This window comes from Dromiciops gliroides, chromosome 1, assembly GCF_019393635.1.
Source record: "Dromiciops gliroides isolate mDroGli1 chromosome 1, mDroGli1.pri, whole genome shotgun sequence".
Lineage (NCBI taxonomy): Eukaryota > Metazoa > Chordata > Mammalia > Microbiotheria > Microbiotheriidae > Dromiciops > Dromiciops gliroides.
In genome coordinates, this window is record NC_057861.1 from 220,320,277 (window position 1) to 220,341,197 (window position 20,921).

Consider the following 20,921-nt stretch of genomic DNA (forward strand, 5'->3'; position numbering starts at 1 on the left):
CACAGCCACATCAGGATTTGTTATTTTCCTTCTTTGTCAACTTCGTCAATCTGATGGGTATGATATGGAAACTCAGAGTTGTTTTAATCTGCATTCATGTAACTGTTAGTGATTTAGAGTATTTTCTCACATGACTATTAATTAATAGCTTAGATTTTTTCCTCTGAAAAATAGTTGTTCATATCCCTTTACCATTCATTAATCAATTGGGGAATGGCATTTGAATCAGTTCCTGATGTACCTTAAAAATATATCTCTACAATTTGAAAGTTTTTCATTCCATGTAGTTTGGAAATTGTGAATATTCGATATAGCTATGTTAGTTGGAAACAATGCTCTTACATTTTTATGTATCAGTGCTATATTTGAGTAACTGGGCGATAATTCCATTATAGTTTATTTGTTGAATTTTCTACATAATTTTGAAGTCTTCATTTGAAGTATTTGGATTTATCAAATCTCACTCCATGAAAGATAGTGAGCTTCTATGTATAACTGGAGCTACAAGATCATGTCCTGCTAAGAATTAACTAGGTGGGGCAGTAGATAAAGCACTGGTCCTGGATTCAGGAGGACCTTAGTTTAAATCAGACCTTAGACACTTGACAATTAGTAGTTGTGTGATCCTGGGCAAGTCACTTAACTCATTGCCTCGCCCCCCCCCCCCAAAATTAACTAGGTGCCAAATTTCTGCTCCCTGTGGTATAATTTTTATGATTTCTTTGTTGGACAGTAAATTCAGATTCCTTAAGGATATATCTATAACTGCTGGTAGTAATGACCCAGTCCTAAATTATTATCATAAATCCCTTCATCTCTATAAACAAATCTACATGACTTAGTTATTTGTTCAACCCTTTTAGTTGAAATATTGCATGGTAAACTTTTTGATTCTACTTTTGCATCTAAATCTGTAAAATAGATAAGATGTGTCAGCTTCTACTATTGCTTAATGACATGATAGCTGCTTGTTCCAATAGTTTAAATTAAAAAAAATTCTTTGTCATATACTTTGAGAATATCTATCAGTCCTCTACATTAGCCACTATGATAATGTCCTTTGTTTTGTTAATATTATATGGGGGTTTGGTATTATACTTTCCAAATTTGTTATAGTCCATTTCAAAATACAAAAAAATATATACACCCAAGCTATACCGAACTAGAATCATGGAGATATTATGTTAAATATGTTCTTTCTATTAAGTTTTGATTTTACGATGGTAGTAAATCTTTTGATATATGTAGCTACTGTTTTCCCTTAATGATATGATGCTTTCTTTGTCTTGTGTCAAGGTGTTTTTAAGTATCACCTTCATCCTTTGGTTTAATTTAACCTCCAAATTCAAGGTCAAAGAATGCAGTATCCATTTTTAATGTACATCAAGAATTTTATATTTGTGAAGTCAAAATAGACATTTTAAGTCATTGGGAATGATTTCACAAGATGGAGAGGCTAAGTTATTTTTCAGTAGTCATATAATTTTAGAATATCTATTTACATCAAATGACTAATAAGATATTTTGATGTGGTGATTAACAACAATGCTCTGAATCATTAATAATAAGAGAAATCGAAATCAAAACAACCCTGAGGATTTAGTCATTTACTCAGGAAATTGGCAAAGATGACAAATTATGGGTGTAGTCAATGGGGAAATACTAGTGTACTGAAGAGAACCCTGTGAACTGGTCCAACCATTCTGGAAAGTAATTTGGAATTATGCACAGAAAGTGACTAAAAAAAATAAAAAAGAAAGTGACTAAAATCTCCATGCCCTTTGATGCAGAGATTCCACTGTTAGGCATATATCTCAAGCAGATCAACAACAAAAGAAAGGCCCTAACCATACCAAAATATTTATAGCTATTTTTGTTGTAACAAAGAACTAGAAAAAGAAGATTCTCATTGATTGTGGACTGGCTCAACAAGTTAAATACATGAATGTTATGGAATATTGTTGTGTCATTAAAAAAATGAACATGATGAATAGAGAATGAGAAGACACATACATTGATACAAAGTGAAGCAAGCAGAATCAGGAAAACAATATGCCCAACTACAAAATAGAAACAACAACAAAACAATTGATACTGACTACTGTGAAAATATGGTAACTACAGGCTCAGTGCCAAAGAAAAGATATGAGAAGTCACCTCTCTCCCCCTTCTTTGTCGGGGTCTCCTTTTTGGACCATGAATATGGAACACTGAAGACAATGTCATACTTATTTGTTGGCTAGTTTTGTTGAACTGATTTCTTTTTTTCCTCTTTTTAATCCTTTGTTTTAAGGCATAGCTTTTTGAGAAGGACAGGGAGGTAGAATTTCCTACATTGGGAAATGTAGGTAATAAAAGACAGTCATAAGGATTGGAACTGTGGTTTCATAGAAAATTCCAGGATGAGGAAACTTCTTCTACCAAGCAGGTCAGAACATTTTCTGTAACTTATCATCTTAGGGAGTTGCCTAGAACATTGAGAAGTTAAGTGACTTGTTTTGGGTCAACTGACAGTATGTATCAGAAGTAAGCCTAGAACCCAGGTTTGTTTCTTGTTTCTGAAATGTGAGAAAATAATGGGATTTTGGCAGATACTCAAAGCCCCACCGGGAAATTAATGAAACTGATTAAGTGAGAGTGATTGACTTTGTTGATTAGCCTACTTCAAGTTAATTGGATTATAACCACACCTGGCTGGCCCTTAAGGAGGTATTGTTCTCAGAAGCTAAGGACTTTGAACTCAACTCAAGACCACCTTCAAGTACAGTGAACCAAATGGACCAATCAGCTTGAAGCACTGTGTAAGGACCACCTTTGCTCCAGACCTATAAAAAACTTCCACACTCAGTTTGAGAGGAGTTCACGGTTGAAGCAGGCTTGTGGAGGAGGACATAAGGAAGAACCTAACCAGCTGGAACTCTAGGCTAGATAGGCTTTTTCTTAACTTACTGAATTCCCACATGAATACCTGGTATGCTTTAATAAATGCTTAATGCCCAAAGACTGGTGCTAAAACTTCTAATTTAAGGCGACCACACATTTAGATTTTAAACCTCACAGAAGCCAACTCTCCACTACACCACAGCTACCTCTCTCTATAAAATTTTTTTTTTAAGTATAAATAATAACAAGATCTTTTGGAATCTATGACTCTCTAACTTGGAAGTCATACTCATTTCCATTTAGGAATAGTAATAATAGTATAATAGTGGGTTTAAGGTTAGTTAGAACCATAAGGTGCTCAACTCTCTGAAAAATGCCATGTTTTGAATCAATGGTCTTCAACATTGTGTTAGTAGTGTGTTTTAAATGAAAAAAAATTTTTTAATAGGGACAACAAACATCCCCACTATAGTATGGTCTATTTTATATTTTTGCAGTATATGAATAAACCAAGAGTACAGAACTGAGTCAAAGGCTTTGAAATAACCTATAAAGAATAATTACAGTGCTTTTAGGTGGTTTGTTCAATAAGCACAAGATGAATCAATTATAAGTTGTTCTTTACAGCTCTAGGACTTTTTGGTATAGTTTTTTTTTTTTTTGTTCCTTAGTCAATATATTCCTTTTCCTTGCCTTACAGATTTTTTAGTTAAAGAAGGCATTGTGTAGGGGCAGCCAGGTGGCGCAGTGGATAGAGCACCAGCCCTGGAGTAAGGAGTACCTGAGTTCAAATCTGGTCTCAGACACTTAACACTTACTAGCTGTATGACCCTGGGCAAGTCACTTAACCCCAATTGCCTCACTAAAAACAAAACAAAACAAAACAAAAACAAAACAAAACAAAACAAAACAAAACCTAAAAGAAGGCATTGTGTAACATAAACAACCAAGTAATTGGTCTATAGTATTATTATTGTTTACAGTTTGTGATGTGATATTGGCCAGGTTATCTTTTTTGGGGGGGGGGGGGCAATCAGGGTTAAGTGACTTGCCGGAGGTCACATAGTTAGTAAGTGTCAAATATCTGAGGCTGGATTTGAATTCAGGTTCTGATTCTAGGGCTGGTGCTCTATCCACTCTACCACCTAGCCGCCCCCAAGTTATCTTTTCTAAGCTTTAGTTTCCTCCTCTTTAAAATGGGGATAATAAAACTTATACATGAGAACACAAGGGAAGCCAGGAAGGGGAAAAACTATAGCAATAATAATTATAATAATAGCTAGTATTTATATAGCACTTCAAGATTTGTGAAGTGCTTTACAGATCTCTTATTTTATCCTTACAATAGCCCTATGAGGTAGATGTTATTACTGTTGCTATTTTAAAAATGAGACAACTGAGGAAGATAGGTCTTACCCAGGGTCACAAAGTTATTAAGTACCTGTAGCTGGATTTGAAGTCAGGTCTTCCTGACTCCATTTTCAGCATTCTATACATCATGCCACCTAGCCATCTATTTGTTTCAAGGTCTCTACTGATTCAATTTGTTTATTAAATATACAATAATTATATACTATGGTTTTTAGTCTCTATTTCAAAGGTTTGTTGTGAAGATCAGAGGACTTACAACATATATAAAGCACTATATAAATATAAATTGCCATCTAGAAATGTAGATCTACCACTTTCTACACAAAACTTTTGCTGATTTACCCAGCTACTAGTGTCTTCTTCTAAATTAAGTTGTATTAATTTTTTATATGTGAACATATATGTATATATGAGCCTACATATACATATACATGTATATGTCTTTCCCAATAGAATATAAGGTCCTTGAGGACAGCAACTGTTTCATGTCTTTGTATCTTCTCTGATACGAAGCACATAATCCATATTTAATAAATACTTGGTGATTGAATAATTGATCTAAAATTTTGTTTGCTGAAAGCCAGTCATGAGCTTCTTTTTATTGGTCTTATAAATATAATTTTCCTAACAGTGCTACCATACAACTGGAGTAAAAGCAGAAGCTAGCCACTTAGTACCAAGTTGGAAAGAAAGGAAAACTGAAAAGCCACACCTACATACCCTCACTCCACCCCCCCCCCCCATTCCCTCCCATCCTGACTCCAACAGGTTTAGATTTGTTTGCTATGCTGGGTTTTATTTGCACGTTAGAGAGACTTATGCCTAGATTTAGTTGTCAACACTGAATATCCCTATGGGGAGGAGTGGGGCCCAGGTCCTGAGGTTGTAACTACACAAAGCTTTCAAGGAAGGATGATTAAACAAGCAGATACAGACACAACTACTTCTGTCTTTTATATTGTTGCATGATTCGGAGCCAACTGTAAATTACCCACTTATTTTTATTTATTTATTTTATTATTATTATTATTTTTTTTTGGTGAGGCAATTAGGGTTAAGTGACTTGCCTAGAGTCACACAGCTAATAACTGTTAAGTATCTGACACCAGATTTGAACTCAGGTCCTCCTGACTCCAAGGCCGTGTTTGTTTATTTATTTATATATTTTATTATTTTAGATTACCCACTTATAAGAAAACATTCTATGTACACATACGACAGACATACACACAGACAATATACCTCTCGATTAACAGCAAATCCAATGCTAACTGCCACTGTTGGAAATCTGCAAAGAAAACCAAACACAATGATTTTTCATATAAACAAATCCTGAAGATCTTTATAAATGTACAAGCCCCTAACAGCCATTGTGGGGTATTATGGGAAGGGTTGTCATTGTTACTTTTTATTTTTCCCTGCTTCTAGAACCTTGGAAACCAACTCCATAACAAACATTCTCAGCTCACCATGTTATAATCTGATAATAATTTGAAAGAAGAAAAATGATCTGAGAAGGGCAGTGGTGGTGCTACTCCTGACCATCTATAACTCTGGATAAACCATTTAATTTCCAAAGTTTCAGCCTCCTCATCTTTAAAATGCACGATACCTTCAGCACTTACCTTACTGAGTTATTATTGGAAAGATCAAATAAAATAATTCCTATAAAGGGCTTTGCAAACATTAAACATCAGCTATTATTATCAATTTGTTGTTGTTCTGTTGTTTTGTTGTGGGAATGTAGTGGGACCCCAAGAAATGTAAAGATCCCAACCTCCGAGGAATCCTTAAAACTTTCCCAAGGGAGAAGCAGCTTTGTCTCTCACCTTAGGAATAAGGGGCGGCCGAACATGACCCTGGTACACTGATAAGCAATATCAAGGCTGGCAAGATGATATGGGTGGATGCTGCTTGTCCTACTGATACGCCATTATTCAAAGTTATTCACAGTTATCTCACCCTTCTCTCCCCTTTGTTTTGTAAAGATAGAAAAAGACCAGGTCTTCTCTTACTCCAGTGGGATAGTCACTATAGTGATCTGTCTCTCTCCTCACCCCCAGCTAAATCTTCCTCTCTCCTAATAAATCTCTTTTTATTTTACAAGATTCTTGATGAGCCTCCAATTCTTTGGATGAGCTAGCCCCCCACCCCCACCCCCATACAGGTCACAAGTCCCCCCCAACAGCTTCAGTTGTGCTTCTTTGTGACCCAGTTTGAGGTTTTCCTGGCAAAGATACTGGAGTGGTTTGCCATTTCCTTTTCCATGTCTTTTGTTTGTTTGTTTTGTTTTGTTTTGTTTTGTTTTGTTTTGTTTGCGGGGCAATGGGGGTTAAGTGACTTGCCCAGGGTCACACAGCTAGTAAGTGTCAAGTGTCTGAGGCCGGATTTGAACTCAGGCCCTCCTGACTCCAGGGCCAGTGCTTTATCCACTGCACCACCTAGCCGCCCCCATGTCATTTTTACAGATGAGCAAACTGAGACAAACAGGGTGACACAGCTACTAATTGTGTGAGGCCAGATTTGAACTCACAAAGATGAGTCTTCCTGTCCCCAAGCTCAGTACTCTATCCACTGTGTCATCTAGACGCCCCTTATCATCAACTACCCAAGCTTGCATTTGATTACGAAGCAATATGAAAACAGTGGTGGATTTGGAGTCATTGGACTGAGGTTCAAACTTCAACTTTGCCACTGAGAATCTGTGCGATATGGGGCAAGTCACCATTTGAGACCTTAGTTTCCTCATCTGTGAAATTAGGGGAGTTAAATTAGATGACCTTTAATATTTCTTCTAGCTATAAATCATAGATAGTGAGCACCTTAAGACAAGGCACTATCTTTTATCTTTCTTTGTATTCTTAGTACTTAGCACAGTATTTGGCACATAGTGAGCCTGTAATAAATACTAGTTGACTGACTGATCCTGTGTGAGCTAGCATTTGTCAAAAGACCACAATTATAGTGCCCATTTAGGGATTACTTCTTTAAGCCTCCCAGTTTTGGATCATATCCCAGTGAAATGCCAGGACATATCCTCAACAGCAAAAAAAGGCATAATCCCCAAACTCTTCAAGTGGAGGGGGGAGTGAATGTAAAGGTTTTCTGGGTGGGGAGTGTGAGAAAATAATGATTAAAAATAGATTTCTTAGGGGACCCAGAGATCGCTTCCTCAGTCCTTTCTCCACCTCCCCCCCACCCAAGTCCAGTTCTAAAAACTTTAATAAATCTCATTGGGGACAAACCCAAGGGAACAAAAGTAATAGAGATAAGAGTCTTTTGTCTAAATCAGTTAAGGATGGATGAAATTAAACCACACATAGATAAAGGACTTTGCCTTAATCTGAGTAAGGGTCTTTTGTATTCTTTTCCCAGATGTTGTCTCTAGAGTTCATTTTAATGTAGAACACCTTCAAGTCATGTCAACCAATGGAACTGAATGATGCTAACCAATTAGCTTTGACCAATGTACAATGATCCCCCTCAATCAAAAGAAGATTAAAAAAAAAAGCCTTTGGAAGATGCAATGAAAGGTCTTCTAGGTCTTAAAGGTCTTCTGGGTATTTTGGGGCTTTTAGGGCATGTTCTGAGCTTCTCTTGGTTCCTTGAGACCACCAGCTGTCTCTCGGCATGGGTCTTTTGGGGCTTTTCTCCTCCTGGAGCTAACTGGCAGGCTGAAGTTCTTTCCCTGCTTTCTCTACCATGGGGCCTGAGACCATAAGAAGTTAGGGAGACATGTGGTCAATGCTTTACTGGTATAATATTGATAAATAAATTAATATATGCTTACCCAAAACTAGTGTCTATAGCAATAATAATTTATTTAAAAAAACACAGGAGATACTAGGTAAGAAAAGGGACCTGCTCTGGGGTCAGCCACTACCCAACCACAACAATAGTGGTGACACAATGCCAGCCTGCTTCCATCTGTCAACAATAACATCCTTGAGACAAGTCATTGGTCACCAGCTCTACACAGGTGTTGCTACCATATTTAATACTTATTGGGATCCCAAGAAGCCAGAGACTTAAGCTATGTCTCATATATAGCCTGCACATCAGTGAACTTGTATGTCATGATTAACCCTCTCATTTTATATTGTAGATGAATCTCACAAATTTTAACTTTCTGTTAGGCCTTAGGAGTTCAAAACTTTATTAGTGTCTAATTTAGGGCTACAAGGCTAGAAAAGATTAAATTAAATTGAATTAAATGAAAAAAAAAACCAAACCAAACCCCTCTTTGGGTAATTCTAAACATTTTTGCCAATAAAAGAAAAAAGCAAAATATCTTCCCAGCAGAATGTTGAAAACTAAAACCATTATTTAAATGCCAATCCTTAGAAACATGCCTGTCCATGTCTCAATCTCATTAAAAAGGATACAAATCTTGCATATGAATCATCAAAAGGCTTTTGGAAGTCTTTAGACCTGTATAATTCACATGGTCATGACTTTTGTCACCTTTTAGTTCTCTGCAAATCCCTAAGTTCAGTTCCTGCCTGGATTCTTAAGCACTATAACCCTTCAAATGACTTCCTCAGTCAAGATATCGTGGTATAGAAGCTTGGGTTATGGAGTAAAAAGACCTCTAACTATATCTTTTGTATTCAGGCCTATATGCCCGGTAAATGTAAACTACTTAAAGGCAGCTGCTTTTTCATGGCACCTAGAGATGTGCACCTTGCACATGAGAAGTGCTTAATAAATGTTTGCTAAATACAATCAAATTTCGAGTATTTAATACAAAAAACAGTTCTACATATAAATTGTAAAGATGCCTACAGACAGAGGAGTAGCCAAACAATTTGATGATTAATGACTCTATGAAAATGCACATAAAAATGAGTAGAATACAATTTTAGTCTTAGGGAGTTGCCTGGTACATTGAAAGATTACATGATTTTCCTAGTTTCACATAACCATTACATGTTAGAGATAAGGCTTGAATGCAGGTCTTTTTGCCTCTAAGTTCACACCCTCCAACCACTATGATTTTATATTTGAATAAAATTATATAGGGTTAAATCTGCAAGCACACACCATTGAGCCAACTTGGCACCTATAATTCAGGTCAGTGTTCATGTGGTGGTGCTACACCTTATTTTTGAGCACTCAATATGAGATCTGTTTCAGAAATAGCTGGAATGGCAGCTAATGCAATGGACTTGGAGTCAGATTTTTCAATTTGATTCTCTTGCTGGTTGTATTAACTTCTCTGAGTCTTAGTTTTCTCACCTATAAAATGGTTGTAATAAGACTATAAGCTCCTACCTCATGGCATTTTTGAGGCTCAAATGAGATAATGCATATGTAAGGTGCTTCATAAACCTTAAAAGTACTGAATATCAGTTGGTATTAGCACTTTAGCTGGTATACATCCGGGCAAGATAAATTACTTTTAGATAATGATAGCAAGGCAGCTAGATGGCGCAGTGGATAAAGCACTGGCCCTGGATTCAGAAAGACCTGAAATGGCCTCAGACACTTGACACTTACTAGCTGTGTGACCCTGAGCAAGTCACTTGACCCTCATTGCCCCACAAAAAAAAAAAAGAAAGAAAGAAAAAAGAAGAAAATGATAGCTTTGGGGGGCAGTAGGTTGGTGTAGTGGATAAAGCACCAGCCCTGGAGTCAGGAGGACCTGAGTTCAAATGTGGCCTCAGACACTTGACACTTACTAGCTGTGTGACCCTGGGCAAGTCACTTAACCCTCATTGCCCCACAAAAACAAAAAGCAAAATAAAAAAGCAAACAAACAAAAAAAAGAAAATCATAGCTTTAATTCTTCTCTTTATAGTTTATTTGTAGCAAAGTACTATTTAATTCATATTTATTCTGTTAACTAAAGCTATCAGAGAAGTGCTTATATTTATGTATGTGTGTATACATGTGCACATTTTATCCTCATTGCCGTCCTGTGAGGGAGGTACTATGAGTACTGTTATGGAAGGTCATGAGGTATATCACAAAGAGTTTTGGCTCTGGAGTCAAAGGACTTGACTATGCTATTTATTATCTGTGACCTTGGGCAAGTCAGTTAACTTCTTTTGGCTTCATTTTTCTCCCTTTCAAAATAAAGTGTAGGTAGATTCACTAGATGACTTCTAAGGTCTCCTCTAACTATTAATCTATGATCCTATGATAAACATTTTGTAGATAGGGAAACTGAAACAAAGTGGTTAAATGATTTACCCAAGGTCACAAGGTTAGTATATGTGAGTCACTCAGTCTCCTGACTTCTAGTCCAGAGCTCTTCAAATAACTTTTCAACTAAACTTTCAACTAACATGGGCCTCTTTGTCGCATTGGGACTGTCTTTGCTCTTTCAAGCCAGTTGTAACAGAGTACACTAGAACTATAATGTTCTTTCATTCTGGATCAGCCAGGGCTTAATACATGTCTATCAAATTTCCCATCTCCAGTTATTTATTTATTGCACATTGCTCTTAGGTCTGCAACTATGTTGTTCATCTTAATACAATAAGCTTTTGGAATCATTTCTTCCTTTTTCTAATCTGAAATCTTAGATTTTTGTTTGCAGTAATACAAATACCTTTAATACATATGTATATAAGTTACAAATAGCATTTAGATTATACTTTTCCAAACTGTTTATTTTCTAAATTTGATACCCATTATGAACAGGCAGTTTTCAGGTAAAGAAATTAAAGCTATCCATAGTCATATAAAAATGCTCTCAATCACTATTGATTAGAGAAATGCAAATCATAACAACTCTGAGGTACCACCTCACACCTCTCAGATTGGCTAATATGACAGAAAAGGAAAATGACAAATGGTGGAGAAGATGTGGGAAAATTGGAACACCAATGCATTGCTGGTGGGGTTGTGAACTGATCCAATCATTCTGGAGAGCAATTTGGAACTGTGCCTAAAGGGCTATAAAACTGTGCATGTCCTTTGATCTAGCAATATCATGTCTGTATCTCGAGATGAAAAAAAAAGAAAAAGGACCATATATACAAAAATATTTATAGCAGCTCCTTTTGTGGTAGCAAAAAAATGGAAATTGAGGGGATGCCCATCAATTGGGGAGAGGTTAAACAAGTTGTGGTATATTAATGTGATGCAATACTATTGTGCTATAACAAATGATGAGCAGGCAGATTTCAGAAAAATCTAGAAAGATTTACATGAACTGATGCTGAGTGAGGTGAGCAGAACCAGGAGAACATTGTATACAATAATAGCAACATTGTGCGATGATCAACTATGATGGACTTAGCTCTTCTTAGCAATATAATGACCCCAGACAATTCCAAAAGACTCATGATAGAAAATGTTCTCCACATCCAGGAAAAGAACTATGGAGTCTGAATGAATATCAGATCATATCATTTTCACTTTTATTTTTGTTTTTTCTTTCTTGTGGCTTTTCCTTTTTTTTCCCAATTCTTCTTTCATAACATGACTAATGTAGAAATATATCTAACATGATTATACTATATAACCTATATCATATTGCTTGCTGTCTTGGGGAAGGAAGAGGAAAGGAGGAAAGGGAGGGAGAAAATGTGAAACTCAATTTCACAAAAATGAATGTTCAAAACTATATTTACATTTAACTAGAATAATACTATACTAAAAATAAATTTAATATCCATTTTTCTAATTAGATAATCTATGTTAAATGTTGGTGACTTTTTCATTTCAACATTAAAATACTGATTTTTTTCTGTTTTTCCTTTAAACATCTTGATTATTATGAAATTCATCACCATTATCATCATCAATGACACATTTGAATGGATGATTTACTATAGTGGTTACTTTTCTTTTAAATATGTTGACACAGTAGGTTTTAAACAATTGTGCATGGCATTTCCCTGAAACCCACTAAGAGGTTCACTCGCAATCATAGCAAATGCTCCTTTAAACAAATTACATCAATAGTATTCAGACTATAATTTATTAATTTTTTTGTTCATACATTTCAATCTAAAAAAAAATACCACTTTAGGAGAATAAAACCCCTAATATAAAAAGGAATTACAAACAGGAATTAAAGATTCCTCATGATCTTATGCATACCTGTGTACAAAGTTGCAAGTACCATCAATAGGGTCAATGATCCAGGTAGGGCTGTCTGTGAGGACACACTTTTCCCCGGCAGCAGTAGATTCTTCTGCAATGAACCTATGATTAAAATAGAATCAGCCAATGACTTATAAGGCGCCTACCAGTGTTTGGAAAATTCCCCACCTTGTTTTCCTGATAGAATGATAGAATTTTAGAAGGGATCATTAATCATGTAGTTCAAAACCTTTATTTTACAGGAGAAATAGAATCCACAATATTAATGGTCAATTTCTATTAGAGTTACACTAATTTTCAGCTGTTAGGAATTTATCCAAATGACTCAAATTCTTCAACACTGTGTAACAATAGTTTCAAATTGCTTTGAGCCCTAATTTTCAAAGGACATAATTGTTCACACTGTCTAGGATCTGGGGGTGTTTAGCTTGGAGAAGGGAAGACTAAGAGGGAAACAGGAGAAAAGTCTTCTAATATCTGAAAAGCTGTGGTCGGGAAGAGGGATTAGATTCAATCTGCATATCCCTAGATAGCAGCCCTAGAAGCAATAGGTAGAAAATTCAAGGAGGCAAAGAGTCCTGATTAAGGAAAACTTCCTAACAGAGGTACATAAAAGTGGAATGAGTTTCCTTTGAAAGTAGGGGTACAGGGGCAGCTAGGTGGCACAGTGGATAGAGCATTGGCCCTTGAGTCAGGAGGACCTGAGTTCAAATGCGGCCTCAGACACTTAACACTTACTAGCTGTGTGACCCTGGGCAAGTCACTTAACCCCAATTGCCTCACTAAAAGAAAAAAATAAAAAGAAAGTAGGGGTATAGTGGGACGAGGGACCCCAACCCCCAAGGAATCCTTGACCTTTCCCAGGGGAAAGGCATCTCTGTCTCCCACCTCAGGAATGGGTGTCATGAGCACAACCCTGGTATGCTGATAAGCAATACCAAGGTCTGCAAGATGATATATGCAGTACCCTTTGACCCAGCAATTCCACTTTTAGGTCTTTTGCCCAAAGAAAATCATGGAAGGGGGAAAGGGACCCACATGTAAAAAAATATTTATAGCTGCTCTCTACGTGGTAGCAAGGAATTGGAAGTTGAGGGGGTGCCCATCAAGTGGGGAATGGCTGGACAAGTTGTGGTATATGGATACAATGGAATACTATTGTGCTGTAAGAAATGATGAGCAGGAAGAGTTCAGAGAAACCTGGAGGGTCTTATGTGAGCTGATGATGAGTGAGATGAGCAGAACCAGAAGAACATTGTACACAGTATCATCAACATTGAGTGTTGACCTACTGTGATGGACTATATTCTTCTCACCAATGCAATGGTACAGAAGAGTTCCAGGGAACTCATGATAGAAGAGGATCTCCAAATCCAAGAAAAAAAAAAGAAAGAAAGAACTGTGGAGTATAGATGCTAATTGAACCATATTATTTCTTTTGTTTTGGGTGCTGTTGGTTTTTTTTTTTCTATTTTGAGGTTTTGCATCACTGTTCTGATACTTTCTCTTGTAACAGGATTAATGCAGAAATAGGATTAATGTTATTATGTGTATATATATGTGTGTGTATATATCTATATCTATATGTATATGTATAGAGATATATAGATATAACCTATATCAGATTACCTGCTGTCTAGGGGAGGGGGGAGGGAGGGGAGGGAGGGAGAAAAATCTGAAATTGTAAAGCTTGTATAAACAAAAGTTGAGAACTATCTTTACATGTAACGGAAAAAATAAAATACCTTATACATTAAAAATTAAAAAAAAAAGATGATATATGCAAGATATGGATGGATGGTGCATATCCTAGTGATGCTCCATTATTCAAAGATCCCCTCACAGTTATCTTGCCCTCCCCTCCCCTTTGTTTTGTAACATACAAAAGACCAGGTCTTCTTTCACACAAGCAAGACAATCTCCACAATGATCTGTCCCCCAGCCATATAGTCCTCTCTCCTAATAAATCTCTTTTTATTTTCCAATATTTGTGATGAGCCTCCAATTCTTTGGGTGAGTTAGCCCCCTGCTCTAGGTTGTAAGTCCTCCTAACAGTGGGTTCTCCTTCACAAGAGATCTTCAAAGCCTGGATGACCCCTTGTTAGGTATGTTATAGTAGGGATTCTTGTTCAGGTTTTGGTTGCACTAGATGACTTGATACCTTCCAACTCTGAAGTTTTTGTTTGTTTTTGTTTTGGGGGGTTTTTTTTTTTCAGAACAATGAGGGTTAAGTGACTTGCCCAGGGTCACACAGCTAATAAGTGTCAAGAATCTGAGGCTGAATTTGAACTCATGTCCTCCTGAATCCAAGGTGGTACTTTATTCACCGAGCCACCTATCTGTCCCCTAAATGAATGTTTCCCTCCTCAAACATTCTCCCTTTTGGGGGGGGGGGAGGCAATGAGGGTTAAGTGACTTGCCTAGGGTCACACAGCTAGTAAGTGTCAAATGTCTGAGACCAGATTTGATTTCAGGATCTCCTGAATCCAGGACTGGTGCTTTATCCACTGTACCACCTAGCTTCCCCATCTGAGGTTTTGAGATGCTTTCATACTCCTTAAAAATATTCCTAAATCTTACCAATCTTTAAGGAAAAAAAGAAAAAAACCTTCATACAACACTACCATTCCCTCAAGCTATCCTATATCTCCCCTTCCTTAAAAACAACAACAAAAACCCTGAAAAACTCCCAGAAAAAGTTATTCATTGCCTTTATTTGCTCACACCACACTCATTTCTTCCAACCTTATCACGTAACTGAAACTACTTGCCCCAAGGTTACAAATGATTTTTTAATTGTCAAAGATGAGTGGGGCAGCTAGGTGGCGCAGTGGATAAAGCACTGGCCTTGGATTCAGGAGGACCTGAGTTCAAATCCAGCCTCAGACTCTTGACACTTACTAGCTGTGTGACCTTGGGCAAGTCACTTAACCCTCATTGCCCCACCAAAAAATAAATAAATAAATCGTCAAAGATGAAAGCCTTTTCTCAGTCCTTATCCTTCTTGATCTTTTTGTATTTTGAGACTATGGACGATCCTCCCTCAGCTCAATATGCTCTCCTCCCCAAGTTTTTCACTTCAGTGCTCTCTCCTGATTTTCCTCTGGCTTGTCTGTCCTTTCTTCTTGGTCTCCTTCACTGGGTCATCATCCATGTGTCATGTTATCTGCAAGATGGTGCCTTGGGCTCTCCATTCCTCTTTTCTCCCTTTTCTCTCTCTCTTACACACACACACACACACACAATATCTTAGTTCCCCTTGCTTCACTTATCAGCTCTACACAGATGAATCCCCAATCTATGTATATTGAGTGCCAAACAATCTTCTGAACTTTAGTGCTGCATAGACAACTTTAGCAAACATTTCCATGTAGATAACCTTCAGTCATTTCTGTCAGTCAAGTCAATAAACATTTATTGAGTGCCTACTGTGGTAGGTCCAGGAAATTCAAAAGGACATAATAGACAAATTCCTGCCCTAGAGGAGCTCATAATCTAATGTGGGAGAAAACAAGAAAGAAAATATATACAAACAAGCTAGATCCAGAATAAATAGGGAATAATTGTGAACAGGAAAGCCCTCAAATTAAGATGGGTTGATAAAGGCTTCCTGTAGAAGACAGGATATTAGTTGGGACTTAAAGGAAGCCAAGGAAGCCAGTACATATAAACGAGAGAAAGCATTCTAAACCCAACGGATGGCAAGAGAAAATTCCTGGAACAGAGAGATAAAATGTCTTGCTCGAGAATACCAAAGAGGACAAATACAACTCAGATTTAACATGCACAAATAGAATTCATTATCTTCTCCCTTCCCAACTCCATCCTCTTCCTAGCTTCAGGGTACCACTATCCTTCAAATCACCCATTTCCACAAATTCAGTCAACTTTGACCCTTCTTACTCTTGCATCCTCATATTCAATCAGTTGTCAAGTCTTACTGATTCTTCATCCCCAGTATGTTTCCTTTTTTTTTGTTTGTTTGTTTGGTTTTTTTGTGGGGCAATGAGGGTTAAGGGACTTGCCCAGGGTCACACAGCTAGTGTCAAGTGTCTGAGGTCAGATTTGAACTCAGGTCCTCCTGAATCCAGCAAAGGTGCTTTATCCACTGTGCCACCTAGCTGCCCCCTCCCAGTATGTTTCCTATCCATTCCTTTCTCTCCATATACATAACCACCACTCTAGGTCTTCGTAAGCTTTCCCTTGGACTACTGCAATAGTCTTTTAACTGGTCTTCTCTCAAATCTCTGCCCTCTAATTTATCCTCCAAACAACTGCCAGGCTGATATTCTTAAAGCACTGGTGTGACCATGTCACTAACCAGCCTGGTGGCTCCCTCATGCCTCTAGGATAAAGCCCAAACTTTTCTTTAGGTTTTAAAGCCTTTTACCATTAGGCTCCAGCCTGCCTTTCCAGGTTTATTGCCTATTACACTCTTCATATAGTCTATGGTCTGGTCAAACTCACTTCCTTGCTGTTCTCTGTATCTAATATCCCATCTCCCATCTCCAGGCTTTGTATAGTCTGTCTCCCATGCTTGGAATGCATTCCTTACTTCTTCCTCTTAGCATCCATAGTTTTCTTCAAAGATCAACTCAAAGTTGCCACGTCCAATAGAAAACCTATCCTAATCCTCCAGTTCCTAGTACTCTTCTGCCAGTAGATCTCTTTGGATATATTTTATTTAATTTTCTTTTACATGTTGTTTTCTCTCAATAGAAGATAAGTTTATTGAAGGCATTTTTCCTTTTTGTCTTTGTAACACCAGTGCTTGGTGCAATGCTAGTCACAGACTAGGTACTTAATTAGTACTTATTGATCTGAACTGATGGTAGAAAAATTTCATTATGCTTTCTCTGTATGCTAGCAGGGGGAAGTTCTTCAAAAGAATGTCTGCTCTGTCATCTCTCAGATAACTCAGTAGATAGTTAGCTGGCTTTTAAAAAATGTTTTTTATTTATTTATTTATTTTTAGTGAAGCAATTGGGGTTAAGTGACTTGCCCAGGGTCACACAGCTGGTGTCATGTGTCTGAGGCTGGCTTTGAACTCAGGTCCTCCTGACTCCAGGGCCTATGCTCTATCCACCGCGCCACCTACCTGCCCCGGCTTTTAAGTTTATACAAAACTCATAATCCTCTCTAATTTTTAAAAATGTAATGTAATAAAAGAAAACATTCAGATAAAAGTACTAGGAAAGGGGCAGCTAGGTGGTGCCGTGGATAGAGCACCAGCCCTGGATTCAGGAGGATCTGAGTTCAAATCTGGCCTCAGGCACTTGTCATTTACTAGCTGTGTGACCCTGGGTAAGTCACTTAACCCTCATTGCCTTGCAAAAAATAAAAAATATTTTAAAAGTACTAGGAAATAGGAAAGACTAAGTAATTTGGGACTTTAACTGGAAGAAGAGAAGGCTGGAGGCAGACTTACCTTCAACTACATGAAAGGCAGTGTGTAATGTGGTACAAAGACCATAAGACCAAAGCCTAGTTCATTCTACTTCTAGATCTACCACTAATTCATTGGATGTCTTTAGGAAAGTCACTTAATTTCTCTGGAGCTTCAGTTTCCTCATATAAGAAATGAAACAAGTGGTCTTGATGGTCTCTGAGATTCTTTCCAACCATAAGATTTTATGAATTTGTAATTCAGCTTACATATGGTGGTATGGTGGTGTAGTGGTACGGTGGTATGGTGGTAAGTTCCCAGGGAATGAAGGAACAGCTTCCAACAATGGATTTCAATGAGTTATTAGCAAGGATTTCCTGTTTGCAAGAGTTATGTAATATCTGAAGACCATTAAAAACCTACATTTTAGATGAAGTCCTGGAAGAAGTTGATTTGTTTCAGTTTTATTCTTTTGTCTTCTATCTCAGTGAAACATTCTATTCCTACTCCCCAGCTGTTTTCTTTTTTTGCTGGCAAAATAGAAGTATGATGTGGGGATAAGGTAGTGAAACAAGGCCCTAAAGGAAGGAATTTCTAGGAAGTTTTCCCAGTTTTATATCCATGGGTATCATGTAACAGTAGGCTGTCATAAAATAATTGCCATACACCCACAGAGTTCAGCTCACCGGCACTTTTCAACAAAATGAAACTATATCATAAGGCAGATAATTTATTTCCCATAAGAACAATTGCCATTTACATCAATACAAACTAAATACCTGACAGTAAATTATAGCTCTACCTTTAGTTATGCAAAATTATAAGATTATGCCCAAATCAATCTATGATTAATCAATAAGCATTTATTAAGTTCCTATTAGGGGTTAGATACAGAGTTCAGTGGAAGAAATAACTGAAACAAGAGGAAAAGGACCCAAACAAATGAAGTGACTTGTTAAAATTCATGTGGTCAGTTAGTATGATAGACAGAAATATAACCCAAGTTACCAGAATCTTAGCCCAATGTTCTTCATTCAATAAGCGCCTCAGTATACTATAAAGTGTACATATGACACATAAAAGAACAACTGTGATGTATGATAAATTATACTTATGATGTCAATTGGAATAAACCTTAATCATTTAGCAATCACTAATTCTATTTGCCTTCTTAGAGTTTAGGAGGGCCTTTGAAGAATAATTTGGAAAACAGTCAAGACATTTTTAAATTTGTGTTTTCTTTTTTCCTCTCAAACTTCCCTGGAGCAAGTGAATTATTCAAAAGAATTCCATTGAGAAAACATACCTTCCTCTCTTCTTCGCAAAGGATATGAGATATAAATTATTAGGTACATACATTACATATGTACATTATATATATGCATATGCATATATGTACAAATACCCCATCACCCACGCTTATTGGCTTTCCTGGCTTCCATATAGATATGTTTTTGATGGAAATCAGGGAGACCAAGAGGCATTAGGTGAGGGGGCCAAGCATTCAAGAATTTGGAGAAAAAAAATAATTTGGGGACAGCCAACGAAAAGAGATAGGAAGATGGAACATCATGTTCTAGGAACTTCAAGTAGGCCAGTGTACCTGGCATGAAGAGGAGTAAAGTGAGGAAAGACAAGAAAGGTAAGAAAGATCCAGGTTACAAAGAGATTTAAAACAGAAGACTTTATATTTGATCCTAGAGGTGACAGGACAGCTCAAGTCCTAGGGCAAGATCTGGCTTTGAAAGCTAACTCCTGTAACTACTTAAGTTTTCCTGTCTTATATAATTTGCTATTACATTTTAAAAGAAAAAGGGTGCACACCCTTAGAATATATATACAAAAGAAGCAGATTAACTACTAATTGGCATGATAAATGCTGCTTGGCTTTAACAAACTTAAGCCACAGAAAAGGCTGATAATGCTTTGAAAACAAATCAGGAGGGATTGTGAAGCGAAGAGCAATGAATCATTACATGTAAAGGAGACACCCCAGATAATGGGGAGAGATGTTGGTTCTGAAACTTTTTTCTTCCATTAGGAAGCAGATACCTACAAGACATGTAGGAGGAAAGACAAAAGTCATTCTCAAACATCTACCCTTCATGTCTTCATAAGGTTATATAAATATCCTTGGGGGAAATGCCATATTTTAAAATTTCATAAAATTAAATGAGATCTATGCAAAGTAAAATGTAACATATGCAGCTAATTTCCTATTTTCTTCCAGCAACAAGCTCTGAGGCTATTTGATAAAGAATGGACAACAGAAAAGTTCTAAGTTAAGGTGATAAGTTTAGCAAATGTGATAAATACTTCTGAGCTATTCACTCATTTGAAGTTATTCACTCATTTGTTCATTTGTTAAAAATTCATTGATAAATTTGCATGTGCAAAGCACTATGTGACCCACTGTGTAGAGGCAGCTAAGTGGTACATGGGATGCATCAGGAAGACCTGAGTTCCAAATCCCTCCTCCAACACTTACTAGCTCTGTGACTCTGGGCAAATTGCTTAATCTGTCTGCCCCGGTTTTCTCATCTATAAAGTGGGGATAATATTAGCACCTACCTTTTAATATTTTAAAGCTCTCTATAAATGCTTCTATTATTAATATATGTTAGGAACACCAATATGACAGGATCCCTGCCCTTTGGAGTCTTGCAATTGGTGAGTCACATTTAATCAATCAACTGATCTTTACTGAGTACTTATTATGTGCTACAAAACAAGTTAAGTGTTGAAGGCAATTAAAAAGTTCTTTAGACACATACATAGAGTCCTAGACTTTAGAGAGTCTCATCCAAACTCTCTCCTACTGCAGGAATCTATTCTACTCCATTTCTTAACCCTGGACAGGTAGCTCTTGTTTAAACACATTCAGGGATCGGGAAGTTACTACCTCACTCACAAAGAAGGCTCCATTCCATTTTTGGAATGCTCAAAGTGATATAGACATATCAACAAGGAAGATTAGGTTGGCAGCAATATGAAGAATATCTTGAGGAAAGGACAATATAGATGGGAATATCCATTGCAATAGTTGAGACGGGTGGTAGTGAGGGCCACTGGGAATAAAGCAGAGAGAGAGATGTTATGGACAGATATTGGAAAGGACTTGGTAGTTCATTATATATGCTTTTGTTTTTGTTTTTGTTTTTTGTTTGTTTGCAGGGCAATGAGGGTTAAGTGACTTATCCAGGGTCACACAGCTACTAAGTGT

At 37.1% G+C, this 20,921-nt stretch overlaps 1 protein-coding gene across 1 annotated transcript in view; it reads right to left on the reverse strand.

Moving 5' to 3' along the window:
* IMPA2 (inositol monophosphatase 2) overlaps positions 1-20,921 on the reverse strand; it is an 88,742-nt gene that overhangs the window by 19,793 nt on the left and 48,028 nt on the right. Inside the window, exons 3-4 of the mRNA XM_043999281.1 lie at positions 12,310-12,414; positions 5,497-5,542 (exon numbers count right to left, since the gene is read on the reverse strand). Coding sequence (XP_043855216.1) covers positions 5,497-5,542; positions 12,310-12,414 — 151 coding nt within the window. The remainder of the gene's footprint in view (positions 1-5,496; positions 5,543-12,309; positions 12,415-20,921) is intronic.